Source organism: Bubalus bubalis, chromosome 18, assembly GCF_019923935.1.
Source record: "Bubalus bubalis isolate 160015118507 breed Murrah chromosome 18, NDDB_SH_1, whole genome shotgun sequence".
Taxonomy (NCBI): Eukaryota; Metazoa; Chordata; class Mammalia; order Artiodactyla; family Bovidae; genus Bubalus; species Bubalus bubalis.
The window spans coordinates 33,972,197-33,992,645 of record NC_059174.1 but is presented as its reverse complement, the minus strand read 5'-3'; the positions used below and the strand labels follow the sequence as shown (position 1 = coordinate 33,992,645).

General features: G+C 42.4%; 1 protein-coding gene across 8 annotated transcripts in view; it reads left to right on the top strand.

Annotated features, from left to right (window-relative positions):
* The window catches only part of CMTM4 (CKLF like MARVEL transmembrane domain containing 4), a 79,100-nt gene that overhangs the window by 28,538 nt on the left and 30,113 nt on the right, over positions 1-20,449 (top strand). Inside the window, exon 1 of one of the 8 annotated variants that reach the window (XM_044931996.2) lies at positions 17,064-17,375. The exons of the other annotated variants lie outside the window; for them this stretch is intronic. Within the exon in view, the coding sequence (XP_044787931.1) occupies positions 17,247-17,375 (129 nt within the window). The 5' untranslated portion in view covers positions 17,064-17,246. Of the gene's footprint in view, positions 1-17,063; positions 17,376-20,449 lie in introns of those variants that run through there. 8 annotated transcript variants of the gene reach the window in all.

Genomic DNA, 20,449 nt, shown 5'->3' with positions numbered 1-20,449 from the left:
ATATTTTTGAAATTGTGATAAACTATGCAAAACCTGAAAAACATATTTTCTCTCTACATATTTTATTTATTTTTATCCATTTGAAGTTGATTTACAATATTGTATTAGTTTTGGGTGTACAACAAAGTGATTCACTTATATTAATACATATATTCTTTTTCAGGTAGTATTTTCCATTATAGTTTATTACAAGATATTGAATATCTTGTAATGAATATAGTTCCCCATGCTATACAGTAAATCCTTGTTGTTTATCTATTTGATGCCCTCAACCATCATATATATTTTAAAAAACTCAAAAGGAGAAATAGTGTCTATTTATTTACCCAGATTTTTACCATTTTTGTTATTCCTTTCAGATGTTCCAAGTTTCTTTCTGGTATCATTTTCATTCTATCTGAATATATGAAATTTTGTCATTTCATTTAGAGCCTCTCTGCTGGCTATGAATTCATTCAATTTTCTTTTGTTTAAGACTGTCTTTATTTCACCTTTATTATTTAAAAAAAATTTTTTGGCCACAAGGCATGTGGGATCTTCGCTCCCCAACCAAGGGTCGAACCCATGCCCCCTGCATTGGAAGTGCATAGTCTTAGCCACTGGACCATCAAGGAAGTCTCTTCACCATTATTCCTGTAGGACAGTTTTGCTGGCTGTAGAATTCTGGGTTGTCAGTTTGTTTCTTAGCACTTTAAAAATGTTATTCCACTTATTTCTGGCCTCTGTGGTTTCTGATGATAAATCTGCATCATTTGAATCATTGTTTTGCTGTGTACAGTACACCATTTTTCTCTGGCTATTTTTAGGACTTTGTCTTTCTCAGTTTTAGACAGTTTGATTATGATGCATCTGGTCATAAATTTCTTTGAGGTTTTGCTTTTTTTTTCTTCTATTTAGAGTTTGCTGAGCTTCTTGAATCTTTAAATTTATGTGTGTTTTTTTGCCAAATATGGGAAGTTGTCTGCCATTATTTCCTCAAACACTTTTTTTCCATTCCACATTCTCTTCTGCTTTGGGACTTCAGTGACACCAATAGTAGACATTTTGGTATTATCGCAAGGCTCTGTTGAGCTTTCGGAGAAGGCAATGACACCCCACTCCAGTACTCTTGCCTGGAAAATCCCATGGACGGAGGAGCCTGGTAGGCTGCAGACCATGGGATCACGAAGAGTCGGACACGACTGAGTGACTTCACTTTCACTTTTCACTTCATGCATTGGAGAAGGAAATGGCAACCCACTCCAGTGTTCTTGCCTGGAGAATCCCAGGGACGGGGGAGCCTGGTGGGCTGCCGTCTATGGGGTTGCACAGAGTTGGACACACTGAAGCGACTTAGCAGCAGCAGCATGTTGAGCTTTGTTTATTTTTTTTCTCTCTTTGTTGTTTAGATCTGGTGATTTATATTGATTTATCTTCAGGTTCACTGATTATTTTCCTTCATCACCTCTGTTTTTTTTGCCCGTACATTGAGTTTATTTTGGATATTGTGATTTTATAGTTTTGAAATTTTCACTTTGTTCTTTATATCTCAGTTTCTTTGCTGAGACTTTCTATCTTTCCATTCTTTTGAAGAATGTCCATCCTTTTTTCTTGGATTATTCTTATTATAGCTGCTTTATAATCTGATAATTCCAACAACTCTGTCATCTGACCATTGGCATCTGTCAGTTGTTTTTTTCTGTGAGGTGGGATTTTCCTAGTTTCTGTATTTCAAGTAATTTTAGATTATATCATAAACATTTGATTATTGCGTTTTGAAATTCTGGTCTTATTTAAATCCTAGGAAGAATGCTGAGTTTTGTTTTATTTTATTAGGCAGTCAATCTGATTGGGTTTAGGTGGCAAGTTGTGGCCAGTCTTCTGTGGATTAAGGATTCAGTGTCAGTTGTTTCAAGGCCTTTGCAGTGCTCTTTGGATCTCTCCTTTGTGTGTACCACCCAGTGGCCAGTCTTTTACCTGTGTGGTGACCTGTCCCATAGATTTTAGTCTTTACTGTGCTGTTTCAAGTAGGATATGCATGTACAGCTTGGAGTGAGCCCTGCATGTATGAGCAGCAGCAGTTTTATGGATTTGTTTCCCTTCCTGTGGTCTCTGTCCATTTCTCTGTAACTCCCCTTTCAGGTCTGTGTCCAGAAAGCTGGCCCTTTAGTTACTAGTGTAACTGCCATCACAACTGTTTGTCTGGGAGGACGGGGATAGGAAAAAGCAGTGGGGTTCACCCACTCTCTTGGAATTCTCTTTCCTCTGATCATGCAGGAAGAGTGCCCTCCCTCAGAGGTTCGGGCATCTGCAGGCTCCTGCTGCTGCAGCTGCTTCTGCCACTTCAGGACAGCCTAGAATCTGGAATAGGAGAGAATGAAGGGGAAAAAATTGAAGCAAACCCAAAATATTTTATGTTAACACATGTGTATGGAATCTAGAAAGATGGTACTGATGAACCTATTTGCAGGGCAGCAGTGGAGATGCAGACATAGAGAACAGACTGTGGACACAGTGGGGGAAGGAGAGGCAGGGACGCATTGAGAGAGTGGCATGGAGACATGTACATTATCATATGAAAACAGATACCAAGCGGGGATTTGCTGTGTGACACAGGGCGCTCAGCCCAGTGTTCTCTGACACCCGAGAAGGGTGAGATGGGGAGAGAGATGATGAGGGGGTCAGGAAGGAGAGAACATAAGTGTACCTGTGGCTGATTCATGTTGACGTACAGCAGAAACCAACACAATATTGTAAAGCAATTATCCTTCAATAAAAAACAAAAGAAAACCAGGATTTCTCCCAGTGTTTATAGTATTAAGAATCCCCTTGCCCATGTCCCCAACCAGAGTAGGAGGGATTGTCCTGGAGCGCTCTTCGTCCACACCTGGTTCCCTTTCCTGAATTTGAGGCTACTTTGAGTCTAAGCTGGGGAATCTTGGAGGAAAAATAGGAAACTGCCGGCTCGCTCAGTGGAACTTTTGCGTTCTGGTCTTCTTCCTCCCATTTACCTGCTACTGTTTATTTTTCAGAGTCCTGAAATAGCTGCTCCATGCAATGTGTGCAGACATGATAGCAGCATTCAGGGGAGAGTGTACTTACTCCATTAACTGGAACTGAAATTCTGAACTTGTGACATTTGGAAGCTTTCTGTTATGTTTTTATTCAGCAGAGAGATTATTGGCTTGCAGGCTGCTGGGACCTTGGTCTGCTTAAGCTAGAGAGAAGTTAGAATGCTGTCATATTTTGGTTTGTTTATATTGTTTTTTGTTTTTGAAGTAAGGAAATATTTAAAACGTCACTCTGAATATTCTTGACGTGAATGGAATCATTAAAACGACCATTTTAATAAGATTTGGACTTAATGTCTGGATGTGAAAATTGAGGGTCCTAGATGAGAAAGATTTATGATCACTCAGCTCAACCCTACCACCAAAATTTTGTCTTGTAACTTCCTCCTTTACTGACAGACATTTGGCTTCAGCATGACTGATGTCACCTCAGATCACCAGGTCTGTTTTTACCTGACTGCTTTTACCAAGTCTGCTCTCTGCTGTTGTTTTGTCAAGTCTCTCTCAGTTGGCTCTTCGAACTTTCAGTGTATTCCAGGTAGCATCCACTTTATCACCTGTTGCAATGATTTTGAAACATAATTTTAAGTATTAACAAGCCCAAGTCTTATCCACAAATATGGTAAGTGATAAGCCAGCTTTGTACGTTCTCTCCCAAATAATTTCTAGAAACTGAAGTGGGCATGTGTCATTTCAAAGGCCCTTCACCTGAGCCCATATTGTGAGTTGATGTGAAACATTAATTATCATCACCCTTTGGATAGTATCCAGTTACCTGTGGATGTGCTTTACTGGTCATTTATTAGATGCCTATGCACTCCCAGTTGCTTGGTGAGTCACTTTAGTGAGTGCCTGTTGAGGGCCACTTGTGGAATAAAGCAGGGAACCAGATACACATGAGTCCTGAGGCAGGCGCCCCGTGGGGTAAAGTGGAGTGAAGACAGGAGTAAGGTGGGTGAGGAGGCACTTCCTTACTAAGTTCAGCAGAGGAGACTAAGGCTCCTCATGCTCAGAGAGATTGAGGCTGCAGGGCAGCCTGTGGTCAAGTGCTTGGAGGAGGTGGAGGGGAAGCCTAAGAGGTGAAAGATTAATTTATGGAGGGATCCGGGGAAAGCTTCCCAAAGGAGCTTGCATTTTTCTTTTTATCTGTTGATTTTAAAATTACTTTTAAAAGAAAGCATACAAATAGTACTAATTTATTTTAGGGGAAAAAAATCAGGAAACAGCAGTAAGTTAAAAGAAAAAAGCAAGTTTCTTGGAATTTTGCTAATCAGAGATAAGCATTATTTATGTTGCACATGTGATACTTTTGCCTGTGTGTTTACTAACGGGTAAATATGGGTGTGTACACACGCATGCATAAACACACCCACACTAACTATAAATGGCTTTATAACACAACTATTTTATACATGCCTCTGTTTACCAACAGCCTTAACAGCATTTTGTTTTTTCTGTTTTTCTTATCTTTAGTTTACATACAATAAACTCACATGGTGTACAGGTCTGTGAGTTTGACAAACATATGGTCATGTGTCCATCACCGCATAGTTCAGAACACTTTTATCACCCTTCGGGATTGTCTCATGCGGCAATTTTGTTATCAGTCCCTCTCTTCTTCCGTCCAACCCTTGGCAACCAGTGATGGTGTTTCCAGCCATGTAAGCTTTGCCTTTTCTAGTGTGTGGCTTTTTGAGCCTGGCTTTTTTCCCTTAGCACCTTGTATTTGAGATATTCTTCCATGTTGCTATGTGTATCTGTGGTTTGATGTTTTTTACTGCTGAGTAGTATTCCATTTTATGGACATACCACTGTTTGCGTATCCATTTGCCCATTGGAGGACATTTTGGATTGTATCCAATTTGTGGGTAATTATAAATGGAGGTGCTATCCCTGGGGGCTCAGACACTAAAGAGTCTGCCTGCAATGCGGGAGACCTGGGTTTGAGCCCTAGGTTGGGAAGATCCCCTAGAGGGTGGCATGGCAACCTACTCCAGTATTCTTACCTGGAGAATTCCCATGGATGGAGGAGCCTGGCAGGCTACAGTCCATGGGGTGACAGAGAGTTGGGCCCAACTGAGCAACTAAGCGCATAAGCATTTACACTGAGGTAAAGGATTATAATTTCCATTTCTCTAGGGCAAATACCTAGGAGTGGGATTACTGGGCCATATGACAAGTGTATGTTTAACTTTATAAAAAACTGCCAAGCTGTTTTCAGAATGGCCATACCATTTTGCATTCTCACCAGTAATGTATGAGAGTTCCAGTTGCTTCGCATACTTGCCATCACTCTTTTTAGTGTCTTAAAACTTTTAAAAATTATAGCCATGGTAGTGAGTGTGAAGTGGCATATCATTGTGATTTTAATTTGTATTTCCTTAATGGCTGATGATGTTAAGAATCTTTTCTTGTGCTTATTTGCCATAATGTTATCTTCTTTCATGAAGTGTCTGTTCATATCTTCTTTCTACTTTTCAATTGGGCTTGTTTTTTTTTCTTCCTTTCTTCCTCCCATTTCATTTATTTTTTGGCCATGCTGTGTGACTTGTGAGATCTCAGTTCCCCAACCAGGGATTGAACCCGGGCCATGAAACGAAAGCACCAAATGCTAACCACTAGACCACCAGGGAACTCCCATGGATTGTTTTCTTATAAGGATTTGAGAGTCATCTGTATATTCTGGATATAGTCCTTCAATATTCTTTTTAAATTTAGCTTTTTATTATGGAAGCTTTCAAATGTTTACTAATTGTGTTAATCAGGGTTCTCCAGAGAAACAGAACAATAGGGTATGAAAGATTTATTATTGAGGAGTTGGTTCATGAGATTATGGAGGCTGAGAAAGTCCCTTGATCATCTGCAAGCGTAAGGCCCAAGAAAGTCAGTGGTGTAATTTACTCTGAAGCTGAAGGCCTGAGAACCAGGGGAGCTGAGAACGAATTCAAGGACAGGAAAAGATGTGATGCCAGCTCAACAGAGAGGCCGGAAAAAGAGACAGATCCCCCGCTTTGCCTTTTATTCTATGTATACCCTCAAGAGATTGGACAAAGCTCAGCCACTTGAGGGGAAGCAGTCTGCTTTACTGAGTTTACAATTCAAATGCTAATCTCACCTGGAATCATCCTCACAGACATGCCTAGAAACAGTGTTTAATCTGGGCACCTGTGACTCACTCAAGTTGACACATAAAATTAACCATTAGCTAGTATACATTTCAGGGCTTCCCTGGTGGCTCAGTGGTAAAGAATTCGCCTGCCAATGCAGGAGACTTGGGTTTTATCCCTGCGTTGTGAAGATTCCCTAGAGGAGGAAATAGCAACACATTCCAGTATTCTTGCAGGGAGAAAATCTCATGGACAGAGGAGCTGTTGGGCTACAGTCTGTGGGATCACAGAGTCAGACACGACTGAGCACAGCACTTTAGCATTATTTTAAAACAAGTCTCAGGTACCATAGCATTTCTACTGTAAATGCTTATTCGTATGCAACCCTAACAGTTAAAGGAGACCAAACCAATCAATCCTAAAGGAAGTCAACCCTGAATATTCACTGGAAGGACTGATGCTGAACCTTTAACACTTTGGCCACCTGATGTGAAGAGCCAACTCACTGGAAAACACTCTGATGCTGGAAAAAATCGAAGGCAAAAGAAGAGGAAAGTAGAGGATGAGATGGTTGGATGGCATCACCAATTCAATGGATGGAAGTTTGAGCAAACTCCAGGAGATAGTGAAGGACAGGGAAGCCTGGTGTGCTGCATGCAGTCCATGGGGTTACACAGAGTCAGACATGGCTTAGCGACTGAACAACAGCAATTAAAGACATTTTCCCCCAAATGATACGTTCACAGTGATCACATCTAAATAATTAATAATTCCTCAGTTATCATTTAATATCCAGTATGTGTTCATTTTTCTCCAGTGATCTCAAAAATACCTTTTTGGTTTGAATGAATTAGGATCTAAACAAGATCCACACATTGCTTTGGTTTGCTGTGGTTTTTAAGTCTCTGTCCTTCTGTAACAGCTCCCCTCTCCTTTTATGCCATGTATTTGTTGATGTGATATGCTAATTTGTTGTGTAGAATTTCCCACATTTTAGATTTGGCTGGTGGCCGCCTTGTAGTATAATTTTAACAGGTTCCTCTAACTCTTCTATTTCCCGGAAGCTGGTTAAATTTACAGATTTGATTTTTGGGAGAGGGGTCCTGAAAGAAGCTTTATAGATGCTGCTGTTGCATCTTATTGCATCCACATCAGAAGGCAGTAGTAGTCTCATTGCCTTACTTTGTAGACATAAGACATGGATTGGTGAGTGTGTTGCGGAACTGCTGCCAAAATCTTGGCTCTCTGTGCACCAATGCCGAACAGAAATATGGAGACAGAGCTATGGAGAAGGAAGGAGTGGCTTTATTTCTTTGCCAGGCAAAGAGGGAACACTGTAGGCTAGTGCCTCAGGAACTATGTTCCCCTCCCTGGAGAATAGGGAGAGGTTATATAGTCAGGCAGGCAGGTATATGATAAAGATAAGGCAGTTAATAGTCTTGCATTCTTCTTTCTTCTGCAGAGCTTCAAAAGGTTGGGGGTGCTGACAAGATTAGGGTGTGTGCAGGGTCTCAGGTGGTCAAGTCCCCTAATCTTGATGAGCTTCTCTAGTCTCTTTAATCTTGCTTCAGGTGGTTTCTTGGCTATTCCTCCCTTGATTAGCAGCTGCCCTTTGGCGAAAGGTCATGGAGGCTGGAGTAGAAATGGGGGACAGTAAGGCCTCCATGCCCAGGAGCCTCACAGGGTTCTGCTTGGCATCTGAACCAACACCAAAGAACTTCCCTGGTGGTCCAGTGGCTAAGACTCCACCCTTCCAATTTAGGGGGTTCAATCCCTGGTCAGGGAGCTAATATCCCACATGCTTCACAGCCAGAACCAACACCAAGCAAAGCCAGTCTACTGACATTAGGTTGAGGTGAAGGAACACACAGAGTTTGTTGCAAGATGCCAAGCTAGAAGAATGGGCAGCTTGTGCTCAAAAGATCCGAACTCCCCAGTGGCTTTCAGGGAAGAGTTTTAAAAGGAAACATTAGTGTTACCTGGAAAATTGGGTTCACCTCTTGCTGGGTGTCAAGCCAAAAGACACAACCAAGACAAAGATTGGAGGAAGGAAGGGTTTATTGTTACATGCAGCAAATAAGAACATTGAGGATCCTTTCCAAAGCAGGGTTTCTCTTGAACAGCATAATTGGGGAAGTTTTAAGCTAAGAGTTCATGCAAATTCATGAAGGGGCTTGGATGGTGGGCAGAGTCCAAGCATTAGTTGATTGAAATCTCATGTATCAGAAAAGGTCAACACCATCTTCCCCTTCAGTTCAGTCCAGTCGCTCAGTCATGTCCGATTCTTTGCGACCCCATGGACTGCAGCACACCAAGCTTCCCTGTCTATCACCAACTCCTGGAGCTTTCTCAAACTCATGTCCATCCAGTCAGTGATGCCATCCAACTGTCTCATCCTCTGTCATCCCCTTCTTCTCCTGCCTTCAATCTTTCCTAGCATTAGGGTTTTTTCCAGTGAGTCAGTTCTTTGCTTCAGGTGGTCAATTGGAGATTCAGCTTCGGCATCAGTCCTTCCAATGAATATTCAGGACTGATTTCCTTAAGAACTGACTGGTTTGATTTCTTCATCTTCCCTTCAGTTCATTTCAATTCAGTCGCTTAGTCGTGTCCGACTCTTTGCGACCCCATGAATTGCAGCACACCAGGCCTCCCTGTCCATCACCAACTCCCGGAGTTCACCCAAACTCTTGTTCATCAAGACGGTGATGCCATCCAGCCATCTCATCCTCTGTCGTCCCCTTCTCCTCCTGTCCTCAATCCCTCCCAGCATCAGGGTCTTTTCCAAAGAGTCAACTCTTCGCATCAGGTGACCAAAGTACTGGAGTTTCAGCTTTAGCATAGTCCTTCCAAAGAACACCCAGGACTGATCTCCTTTAGAATGGACTGGTTGAATCTCCAGGGGACTCTCAAGAGTCTTCTCCAACACCACAGTTCAAAAGCATCAATTCTTCGGCGCTCAGCTTTCTTCACAGTCCAACTCTCACATCCATACATGACCACTGGAAAAGCCACGGCCTTGACTAGACCTTTATTGGCAAAGTAATGTCTCTGCTTTTCAATATGCTATCTAGGTTGGTCATAACTTTCCTTCCAAGGAGTAAGCATCTTTTAATTTCATGGCTGCAGTCACCATCTGCAGTGATTTTGGAGCCCCAAACAATAAAGTCTGACACTGTTTCCACTGTTTCCCCATCTATTTGCCATGAAGTGGTGGGTCCAGATGACATGATCTTCGTTTTCTGAATGTTGAGCTTTAAGCCAACTTTTTCACTCTCCTCTTTCAGTTTCATCAAGAGGCATTTTAGTTCCACTTCACTTTCTGCCATAAGGGTGGTGTCATCTGCATATCTGAGGTTATTGGTATTTCTCCCAGCAATCTTGATTCCAGCTTGTGTTTCTTCCAGTCCAGCATTTCTCATGATGTACTCTGCATATAAGTTAAATAAGCAGGGTGACAATATACAGCCTTGACGTACTCCTTTTCCTATTTGGAACCAGTCTGTTGTTCCATGTCTAGTTCTAACTGTTGCTTCCTGACCTGCATACAGAGTTCTCAAGAGGCAGGTCAGGTGGTCTGGTATTCCCATCTCTTTCAGAATTTTCCACAGTTTATTGTGATCCACACAGTCAAAGGCTTTGGCATAGTCAATAAAGCAGAAATAGATGTTTTTCTGGAACTCTCTTGCTTTTTCCATGATCCAGTGGATGTTGGCAATTTGATCTCTGGTTCTTCTGCCTTTTCAAAAACCAGCATGAACATCAGAAAGTTCACGGTTCACGTATTGCTGAAGCCTGGCTTGGAGAATTTTGAGCATTACTTTACTAGCGTGTGAGATGAGTACAATTGTGTGGTAGTTTGAGCATTCTTTGGCATTGCCTTTCTTTGGGATTGGAATGAAAACTGACCTTTTCCAGTCCTGTGGCCACTGCTGAGTTTTCCAAATTTGCTGGCATATTGAGTGCAGCACTTTCACAGCATCATCTTTCAGGATTTGGAATAGCTCAACTGGAATTCCATCACCTCCACTAGCTTTGTTCGTAGTGATGCTTTCTAAGGCTCACTTGACTTCACATTCCAGGATGTCTGGCTCTAGGTGAGTGATCACACCATCGTGATTATCTTGGTCATGAAGATCTTTTTTGTACAGTTGTTCTGTGTATTCTTGCCACCTCTTCTTAATATCTCCTGCGTCTGTTAGGTCCATACCATTTCTGTCCTTTATCGAGCCCATCTTTGCATGAAATGTCCCCTTGGTATCTCTAATTTTCTTGAAGAGATCTCTAGTCTTTCCCATTCTGTTGTTTCCCTCTATTTCTTTGCATTAATCACTGAGGAAGGCTTTCTTATCTCTCCTTGCTATTCTTTGGAACTCTGCATTCAGATGCTTATATCTTTTCTTTTCTCCTTTGTTTTTTGCTTCTCTTCTTTTCACAGCTATTTGTAAGGCGTCCCCAGACAGCCATTTTGCTTTTTTGCATTTCTTTTCCATGGGGATGGTCTTTTCCATGGGGCGATCCCTGTCTCCTGTACAATGTCACGAACCTCCGTCCATAGTTCATCAGGCACTCTATCTATCAGATCTAGGCCCTTAAATCTATTTCTCACTTCCACTGTATAATCATAAGGGATTTGATTTAGGTCATACCTGAATGGTCCAGTGGTTTCCCCTACTTTCTTCAATTTCAGTCTGAATTTGGCAATAAGGAGTTCATGATCTGAGCCACAGTCAGCTCCTGGTCTTGTTTTGGTTGACTGTATAGAGCTTCTCCATCTTTGGCTTCAAAGAACATAATCAATCTGATTTTGGTGTTGACCATCTGGTGATGTCCATGTGTAGAGTCTTCTCTTGTGTTATTGGAAGAGGGTGTTAGCTATGACCAGTGCATTTTCTTGGCAAAGCTCTATTAGTCTTTGCCCTGCTTCATTCTGTATTCCAGGGCCAAATTTGCCTGTTACTCCAGGTGTTTCTTGACTTCCTACTTTTGCATTCCAGTCCCCTATAATGAAAAGGACATCTTTTTTGGGTGTTCATTCTAAAAGGTCTTGTAGGTCTTCATAGAACCATTCAACTTCAGCTTCTTCAGCGTTACTGGTTGGGGCATAGACTTGGATTACTGTGATATTGCATGGTTTGCCTTGGAAATGAACAGAGATCATTCTGTCATTTTTGAAATTGCATCCAAGTACTGCATTTCGGACTCTTTTGTTGACCATGATGGCTACTCCATTTCTTCTGAGGGATTCCTGCCCGCAGTAGTAGATATAATGGTCATCTGAGTTAAATTCACCCATTCCAGTCCATTTTAGTTCGCTGATTCCTAGAATGTCTACATTCACTCTTGCCATCTCCTGTTTGACCACTTCCAATTTGCCTTGATTCATGGACCTCACATTCCAGGTTCCTATGCAATATTGCTCTTTACAGCATCGGACCTTGCTTCTATCACCAGTCACATTCAGGTATGACCTAAATCAAATTCCTTATGATTATACAGTGGAAGTGAGAAATAGACTTAAGGGACTAGATCTGATAGATAGAGTGCCTGATGAACTATGGACGGAGGTTCACAACATTGTACAGGAGACAGGGATCAAGCCCATCCCCATGGAAAAGAAAGGCAAAAAAGCAAAATGGCTGTCTGGAAGGCCTTACAAATAGCTGTGAAAAGAAGAGAAGCGAAAAGCAAAGGAGAATAGAAAACATATAAGCATCTGAATGCAGAGTTCAAAAGAATAGCAAGGAGAGATAAGAAAGCCTTCCTCAGGGAACAATGCAAAGAAATAGAGGAAAACAACAGAATGGAAAAGACTAGAGATCTCTTCATCTTCCCTTAGGTTCCTGTTAATATGGTGCTTGAGCACTTCAGGCTCGTCTTTACTGTTGAAACCTAACTGGGAGTGTTTACAACTGATAGATTATCTTTGCTACTATTACTTTTCCTGCCTGATAACAGTTGTGTGTTCCTAAATTCTTTTATTCCCTTAAGATCACTAATTACCAAGCTCCATTCAAGGACAAGCATTGTGCCCAGGCTTAGATCAAAAATAGAATAGCTTAGGTAAAAAAATGACTTCTCTTTTGTAAAGAAAGATGCTCTTTCTCCTGCTTTCATCCTGGTGAGAGTAGCAAGGTTGGGGATCAGCTCGTGGACTTTCTTCTGATTGGTTGATAGTGAGGTAACAGGATGATGATTTTGTAATCTTATTCATCAGCCTTCTGGCTTTAACCAGCCTAGGGGCTCCATGCTTGTGGGCAGCAGATAGTCACCATCCTCCACCTGGGTATGGGTCACAGTTTTTGCAGTCTTACTCAAAAATGTGGGTCAGATAATTTTGTATGTCCTTTGTGGAGGATCAGGGCTCTGCCTTATCACTGAACTATTGTTTAAGCCATCATTACTTTTCTTGCTTAACTGCTTTTCCTTTGTTTCTGTGTTCCTTCTCTTCTCTAATTAGTAACTACTGACTCTGCTGTTCAGAAGCCTTGGGAGGCTAAAGCTTTTCTACAAACGAGGACCAGCGGCAGAGAGGGGTTTTTGTACCCAGCAAGGTCCTTCATGATCCTTCTCAGTTTCAGTCCCCTTCTTTTCTTGATACTCCTCAGTGCTTAGGGGGAACAGGAGGGAGACAAGAAAGGGAATAAAGTTTTGGATATAGAAGTTAATCATAAACTGCAGGGAAACTCAGTTTTAGGACTCAGTTTCAGATATAAGTGTTCTGAATTTGATCTATCTGTTTAAAATTCCTCATCAACCTCTTACCTAGTGGCTTAACAGCCTTTAATGATCATGAACTACATCACTGGTTCCCACTGGAGGTGGGAAGAGGTTTTGCCCCCATCCCCCAGCGGACATTTGACAATTTGTTGTTGTAGTTTGCTCATTTGTGTCCAACTCTTTGCAACCTCATGGGCTGCAGCCAGGATTCCCTGTCCTTCACTGTTTCCTGGAGTTTGCTCAGATTCATGCCCATTGAATCGTTGTGCCATCCAACCATCTCATCCTCTGTCGTTCCCTTCTCCTCCTGCCTTCAATCTTTCCCAGCATCAGGGTCTTTTCCAGTGAGTCGGCTCTTCCCATCAGGTGGCTGAAGTATTGGAGCTTCAGCTTCAGCATCTGTCCATCCAATGAAATGAATATTCAGGGTTGATTCCCCTTAAGATTGACTGGTTTGATCTCCTTGCTGTCTAAGGGACTTTCAAGAGTTTTCTCCAGCACCACATTTCAAAGCATCAATTCTTTGGCTCTCAGCTTTCTCTATGGCCCAACTCTCATATCCATACATGAGTACTGAAGAAACCATAGCTTTGAGTACATGGACCTGTGCCAGCAAAGTGATGTCTCTGCTTTTTAATACAATATCTAAGTTGGTCATAGCTTTTCTTTCAAGGAGCAAGTATCTTTTAATTCATGGCTGTAGTCACTGCCCACAGTGATTTTGGAGCCCAAGAAAATAAAGTCTGTCACTGTTTCCATTGTTTCCGCATCTATTTGCCATGAAGTGATGGGACCAGATGCCATGATCTTAGTTTTTTGAATGTTGAGTTTTAAGCCAGCTTTTTCACTCTCCTCTTTCACCATCATCAAGAGGCTATTTAGTTCCTCTTCCTTGTCTGCCATTAGGGTGGTGTCACCTGCGTATCTGAGGTTATTGCTATTTCTCCCTGCAATCTGGATTCCAGTTTGTGGTTCATCCAGCCTGGCAGTTCACATGATGTATTCTGTATATCGGAGAAGGCAATGGCAACCCACTCCAGTACTCTTGCCTGGAAAATCCCATGGATGGAGGAGCCTGGTAGGCTGCGGTCCATGGGGTCGCTAAGAGTTGGGCATGACTGAGCGGCTTCACTTTCACTTTTCACTTTCATGCATTGGAGAAGGAAATGGCAACTCACTCCAGTATTCTTGCCTGGAGAATCCCAGGGACAGAGGAGCCTGGTAGGCTGCCGTCTACGGGGTCGCACAGAATCGGACACAACTGAAGCGACTTAGCAGCATTCTGCATATAGGTTAAATAAGCAGGGTGACAGTATACAGCCTTTTCATACTCCTTTTCCAATTTTGAACCAGTCCATTGTTTCATGAGAACCATTTGAGCATTTGATAGTATCTGGAGACAGTTTTTGGTTGTCACCACTGGGGTCTCCCTTCCTGTGACAGTTGAAGTAATTGTAAGTGTTGGTATCTAGAGGGTAGAGGCCAGCGATGCTGCTAGACATCTGCAGTGCACAGGACCATCCCTGCAGCAAGCGATCTAGCCCACAGTGTCAGTACTGCTGAGTTCATGAAAACCTGGAGTGCAGGGTAGGCATAGTGTGGGCGATGAACCAAGGATGTGAACCACTAGCAGAGACCAAAAGCTACAGGAAATCAGAGAGAGAGATAAGACTGGTTTGGCAGACGAAAGAGCCAGAGAAAGCTTTAGTGGAGACTGACTCAAATTGGAGTTAGAAGAATGACTTTGATAAGTGAAAGTACAGAAAAAGAATGTTTTTGGTTGAGTCCAGCAAAGTTAAAACCATCTCGTTTTTAGGTGGAGTGAGAAACTCTGGCCTTGGTCCATTACACAATGGTGATTCTCTAAGTCCATCAGTCCTTCTGCCTTTGTTAGCTGGGATTCTGTAAGGAACGTGCCCTCATCATCCATTTGATTACCCTGAAATACAGTTTATATAGGAAAGGCAGGGTACATGCTTGATTTTTTTTCCTTTACTTACTGGTAGTCCTAATAACAAGCTGATGCTTTAGCAACTTCCACAGTTGAACAGTGGGTTCTTTCTCCTTGTAATGTCCATACAAACTTGTGATATGGTGTTAGTTTTTCAGTCATGTCTGACTCTTTGCAGCCCCATGGACTGTAGCCTGCCAGGCTCCTCTGTCCTTGGTATTCTCCAGGCAAGAATACTGGAGTGGGTTGCTGTTCCCTCTTCCAGGGGATCTTTCTCACCCAGGGATCTAACCTGGGTCTCCTGCATTGCAGGCAGATTCTCTACTGTCTGAGCCACCAGGGAACTTGTGAATTTTTATGTATTTAATATATTTCAATATTTTGTGGTCATCTAAAAAGACTTTATTTTGAAATAATTTCAGTATTATATAAGGATTGCAAGAGTATAAAATCATACATAAAATCATACATACTCTCACCTAGATTCTCCAAATGTTAAATTTTTACATTTTTGCTTTATCCTTTCTATTTCCTTCTGTTTATATGTATATATGTACACATGTGTATCTGTGTATTTTTATAATATTTTAAATCTTTTGAGGATATGTTGCAGACTTGATGCCTCTTTGTCCTTAAATACTTCAGAATCCTCAAAGACAAGATCACTTTTTATGTAACCTCAGTACAAGAGTGGAAGTCAGGGAGTTAACCCTGACACAATTGCTAACCTGTACACCTGAGTTGTGTTCCCTGATTGTCTCAAAACTGATCTTTATGGTACAAGAATGTCCTGGATTGATGTTGCGTTCACTCGTCACGTCTCTTCCATCTCCTTGAGTGTGGGGTATCAGCCTTTGTGTTTCATGACATTGACATTTTGCCAGAATACAGGCTAGTTGTTTTGTAGAAGGTCCCTCAGTTTGGATTTGTCTGATATTGTCTGCTGTTTCGATTCAGGTTGTTTTGTGGTATTGTTAGAAATACCACAGAAATGATGATGCATTCTTTTCAGCGCATCACCTCAGAGGCAAATGATACCGATTTGTTCCATTCCTGATGATCTTAACTTTGTTAAAGTGGTGTGTGCCACACTTCTCTGCTGTGAAGTTGTTATTCTTCTATGTCATTAGTAACTATTTTTGTGGGGGAGATACTTTTAGACTGTAAATATCCTATAACTTCTCCAGCTTTCACTCAGTATTTTTAATATCCACTGATGATTCTTGCTTGAACCAAGTATTATTTATGACAATTGCCAGTGATGGAAATTTTATGAATCCATCATTCCTTCTGTATTTATTAGCAGGATTTTCAATCTTAAGGAAGAGTTTTCCCTTCTTCCCTGTTTGTTTACATCAGTGTAGACTCATGAGTTCATATGTTATCAGTGGGTTTTAATACTTAGCTATCAGTATTTATTTTGATCAGATTGTCCTGGGTTTGGCCAACGAAAGCCCCTTTGAACTGGCTCTAGTGCCCTTTAGACATGCTCACTTCACTCTCTTACACAAGGTTTAAAGACTCATCTCAAACTCTTCTACCTCAGCTCCAAGGAACCCTGGTTCCTTTCAGTGAAAAAGAACGGTATTTAGAAACCAAGATTTAGGTGTTATTTTAATGAAATACATAAATTAATGAATAAATATTTTGATGCTTATATTGTCCTCTTGGCTGTTGGGAGCCCCTTCAAGTTGACTTGTATCCTTAGTCGCAGTAGTCTTTAGAGCATCCTTGCTTTCTGACATGCTCATCTTGTGTAAGTCCTGCTGCAGGCCTGGAATCAGTCATTTCTCCAAGAAATTTCCATTCCTGTTAGTGGGAAATAATATTCAGAACCTCGTTCTGGACACTTGAGGTGCTTATCATTATTAAGTTATTGTTTCTAGCCCTTTTCAATGGATACAGCTATTTTTTAAAAGAAATAATTTCATATTAATATTTTCTATTGCAATTTAAGGGGTTTACTTAACTACTTTGATTTTTATACTTTCATTTCTTTTTCTCTTATGCTTCAGTTTTTAACTCCTAAAAATTACAAGTAGAATTACCATATGATCCAGCAGTTCCCCTGGAGAAGGGAATGGCAAACCACTTCAGTATTCTTGCCTTGAGGGCAGGAGGAGAAGGAGGCAACCGAAGATGAGATGATCGGATGGCATCGCTGACTCAATGGACATGAGTTTGAGCAAACTCCTGGAGGTAGTGAAGGACAGGGAAGCCTGGTGTGCTGCAGTCCATGGGGTTGCAAAGAGTCGGACACAGCTGAGCAACTGAACAACAGCCGGCAGTTCTACTCCTGAGTAGAACTCAAAAGAATTGAAAGCAGGGACTCAAACAGGATGTTTCTACAGCCGCATTCATAGCAGTGTTATTCACAATTGCCAGAAGATAAAAGCAACTCAAGTGTCCATCAACAGAGGAATGGATAAACAGAGTGTGGTATACACATATGATGGAATATCATTTGTCCTTCAGAAGGAAATTCTGACAAATGTTGCAACCTGGACACATTTCCCCACCGGAGTCAGCTTGATGAAGACTGGATTGCGTGTGAGTTCTGCTGGACCTTCCGCATAATCATGACAAGGGCTACTGTTTATTGTACTTTACGCTCACTGTGTGCTGGATGTGCGGCTAGTGTCTTACAGTGTTTAATCCTCACAGAGGCCCAGAGAAGAGAAGCAGTGTACCCAGGGCACAGAGCTAGTTTTAGTAAGTGGCAGAGCTGAAGTTAGAACTCAGGATCATGAGACCCCAGAGCCCCAACTCTGTAATTACTATGCTGAGTGACTGTTGCCTACGGCTGGCGATGCCATTAATTGCATCAGGGAGGGAGTTTTGTGTTCACATTTGTGGGTGACTGGGGACATTTAGGTGCAGCCTGCATCCGGGGCTTAGATGGGAGCTCAGACTAGAGAAGCAGATCTGGGAGAGAGAGTCGGGGTCAGGGAAATCTGTTGGGTACACACATCTGGTGAGAAAGCAGCAGAGGGAACTGCCCCGGGGAGCGATGGGAAGGAAGGAGCAGAAGCCAAGGGTGGATGGGAGGGTGATCAGCAGCGGCAAGTGCTGTGAGGGGTTCAGGGACCGGGTTTCGCCACAGCTCTGCCAGAGACTTGCTGATCCTGGTTGGGTTGTTTAATATTGCTCCCTCATTTTCCTTCGGAGAAGGCAATGGCAACCCACTCCAGTACTCTTGCCTGGAAAATCCCATGGACGGAGGGGCCTGGTAGGCTGCAGTCCATGGGGTCGCTAGGAGTCAGACACGACTGAGCGACTTCCCTTTCACTTTTCACTTTCATGCATTGGAGAAGGAAATGGCAACCCACTCCAGTGTTCTTGCCTGGAGAATCCCAAGGGCGGGGGAGCCTGGTGGGCTGCCGTCTGTGGGGTCGCACAGAGTCGGATACGACTGAAGCAACTTAGCAGCAGCAGCTTAGCAGCATTTTCCTTATCAATAGGGTGGGGCTTAGAAATGATGTTCCTCTCGTGGATGAAGACATCCTGCAATTACATAATGGTGATGGGTGCATGACACTGAATGTGCTAAAAACCACTGAATTCTATGTACACTTGAAGTGGATGATTTTTATGATGCGAGTGAATTACATCTCAATTAAAAACAAGCAAACCAACCATGTTCCTCCCATGATCAGGTGCAGGTTAAGTAAAGGGAGAGAATCTTGTGACACTGTCCAGCACAGCATTTGACCTGTGGTAGAAGGACTCAGCAAATCTTGAATCTTTTAAAAATTTTATGTATTTATTATTTATTTATTTATTTTTGTCTGTGCTAGTCTTTGTTGCTGCACGCATTCCTGGTCTAGTTGCAGCGAGCAGGGGCTACTCTCTTAGTTGCGGTGCTTGGTCTTCTCATTGTGGTGACTCCTTTCTCTCTTTTTCTTTTTTTTTTGCAGTGGTTTCTCTTGTTGCAGAGCACAGGCTGTAGGCACATGGGCTCAGCAGTTGCAGACTGAGGGCTCTAGAGTTCGTGGGCTTCAGCAGTTGTGGCATACAGGCTTAGTCGCCCTGCAGCATGTGGGATCTTCCTGGACAATGATCGAATTGGTGGTGTCTCCTGCACTGGCAGGCGGATTCTTCTTCTTCATTTTTTAAACCTTTTTATTTATTTATTTTTTTAAATTTATTTATTTTTTAATTGGTGGAAAATTGCTTTTCAGTTTTGTGTGGGTTTCTGGCAGGTAGATTCTTAACCACTGGACCATCAGGGAAGACCCAGCAAATGTTGGATTTTTAGGAGGGTCACAGGGTCACACATTCTGGAGGGTACTGCCGGTGCTGGGGACACCAGTATACCAAGATAGTGCTGAATTTGTAATCCAGTGCCTGGATTTATGTGCTAAGGTGCAGGGGGAGGTACCCGAGTGTAAGTCCCTGAATATATGCACAAGGCCCTGGGGTGTGGCCACTTAAGGAGGCTTCTCTCCTTTGGGACCCTTCCTCAGCTGGATGATGCTGCTGCAGCGCTGGGGGCTGTTAGGACTGTGCTGGGCTTTTCCAGGTAGACTTCTTCCTGGCCTCTTAGAATATGCAATTCTCTGTTGTCATTCAGTTGCTCAGTCATGTCCGACTTCTTATGATCCCCATGAACTGCAGCCTGCCAGGCTCCTCGGTCTATGGGGATTCTCCATACAAGAATACTGGAATGGGTTGCCATGTCTTCCTCCAGGGGATCTTCCCAACCCAGGAATCGAACCCAGGTCTCCCACATTGAAGGCAGATTCTTTATCATCTGAGCCACCAGGGAAGCCCATGCTGAAGCCTAGCATGCAAGATTTTAAGCATGACTTTACTAGCATGGGAAATGAGTGAAATTGTCCAATGGTTAGCACATTCTTTAGTACTACCCTTCTTGGGAACTGGGATGAGGGTTGACCTTTTCCAGTCCTGTGGCCACTGCTGGGTCTTCCAGATTTGCTGACATATTGAGTGCAACACTTTGATAGCATCATCTTTTAGGGCTTTGAACAGCTCTGCTGGAATTTCACTGCATCCACTGGCTTTATTGACAGCAGTGCTCCCTAAGGCCCACTTGACTTCATCCTCCAGAATGTCTGGTTCTGGCTGACTGACCACACCATCATGGTTATCTGGTTCATTAAGATCTTTTTTGTACAGTTCTTCCATGTATTCTTTCCATCTTTTCTTGATCTCTTCAACATCTACTGGGTCTCTTTCGTTTCTGTCTTTTATTGTGCTCATCTGTGGGTGAAGTGTTTCCTTGACATTTCCAGTTTTCCTGAAGCGATCTCTGGTCTTTCCCCTTTTGTTGTTTTCCTCTGTTTTTATGCATTGTTCATTGAAGGCCTTCTTGTCTCTCCTTGCTGTTCTTTGGAACTCTGCGCTTAGTTGGGTGGACCTTTCCCTTTCTCCCTTGCCTTTTGCTTCTCTTCTTCACGTATTTGTAAAACCTCCTCAGATAACCACTTTGCCTTCTTGCTTTTCTGTTTTGGGGGGATGGTTTTGTTCAAAATCTCATGTACAATATTATGGACCTCTGTCCATAGTTCTTCAGGCACACCATTTACATCTCTATTTTGGCCTCAATTAATCTTTAGCAAAAAATTGCTCATGGCCTCCTGCTTTCTCATTCACTGAGAAAA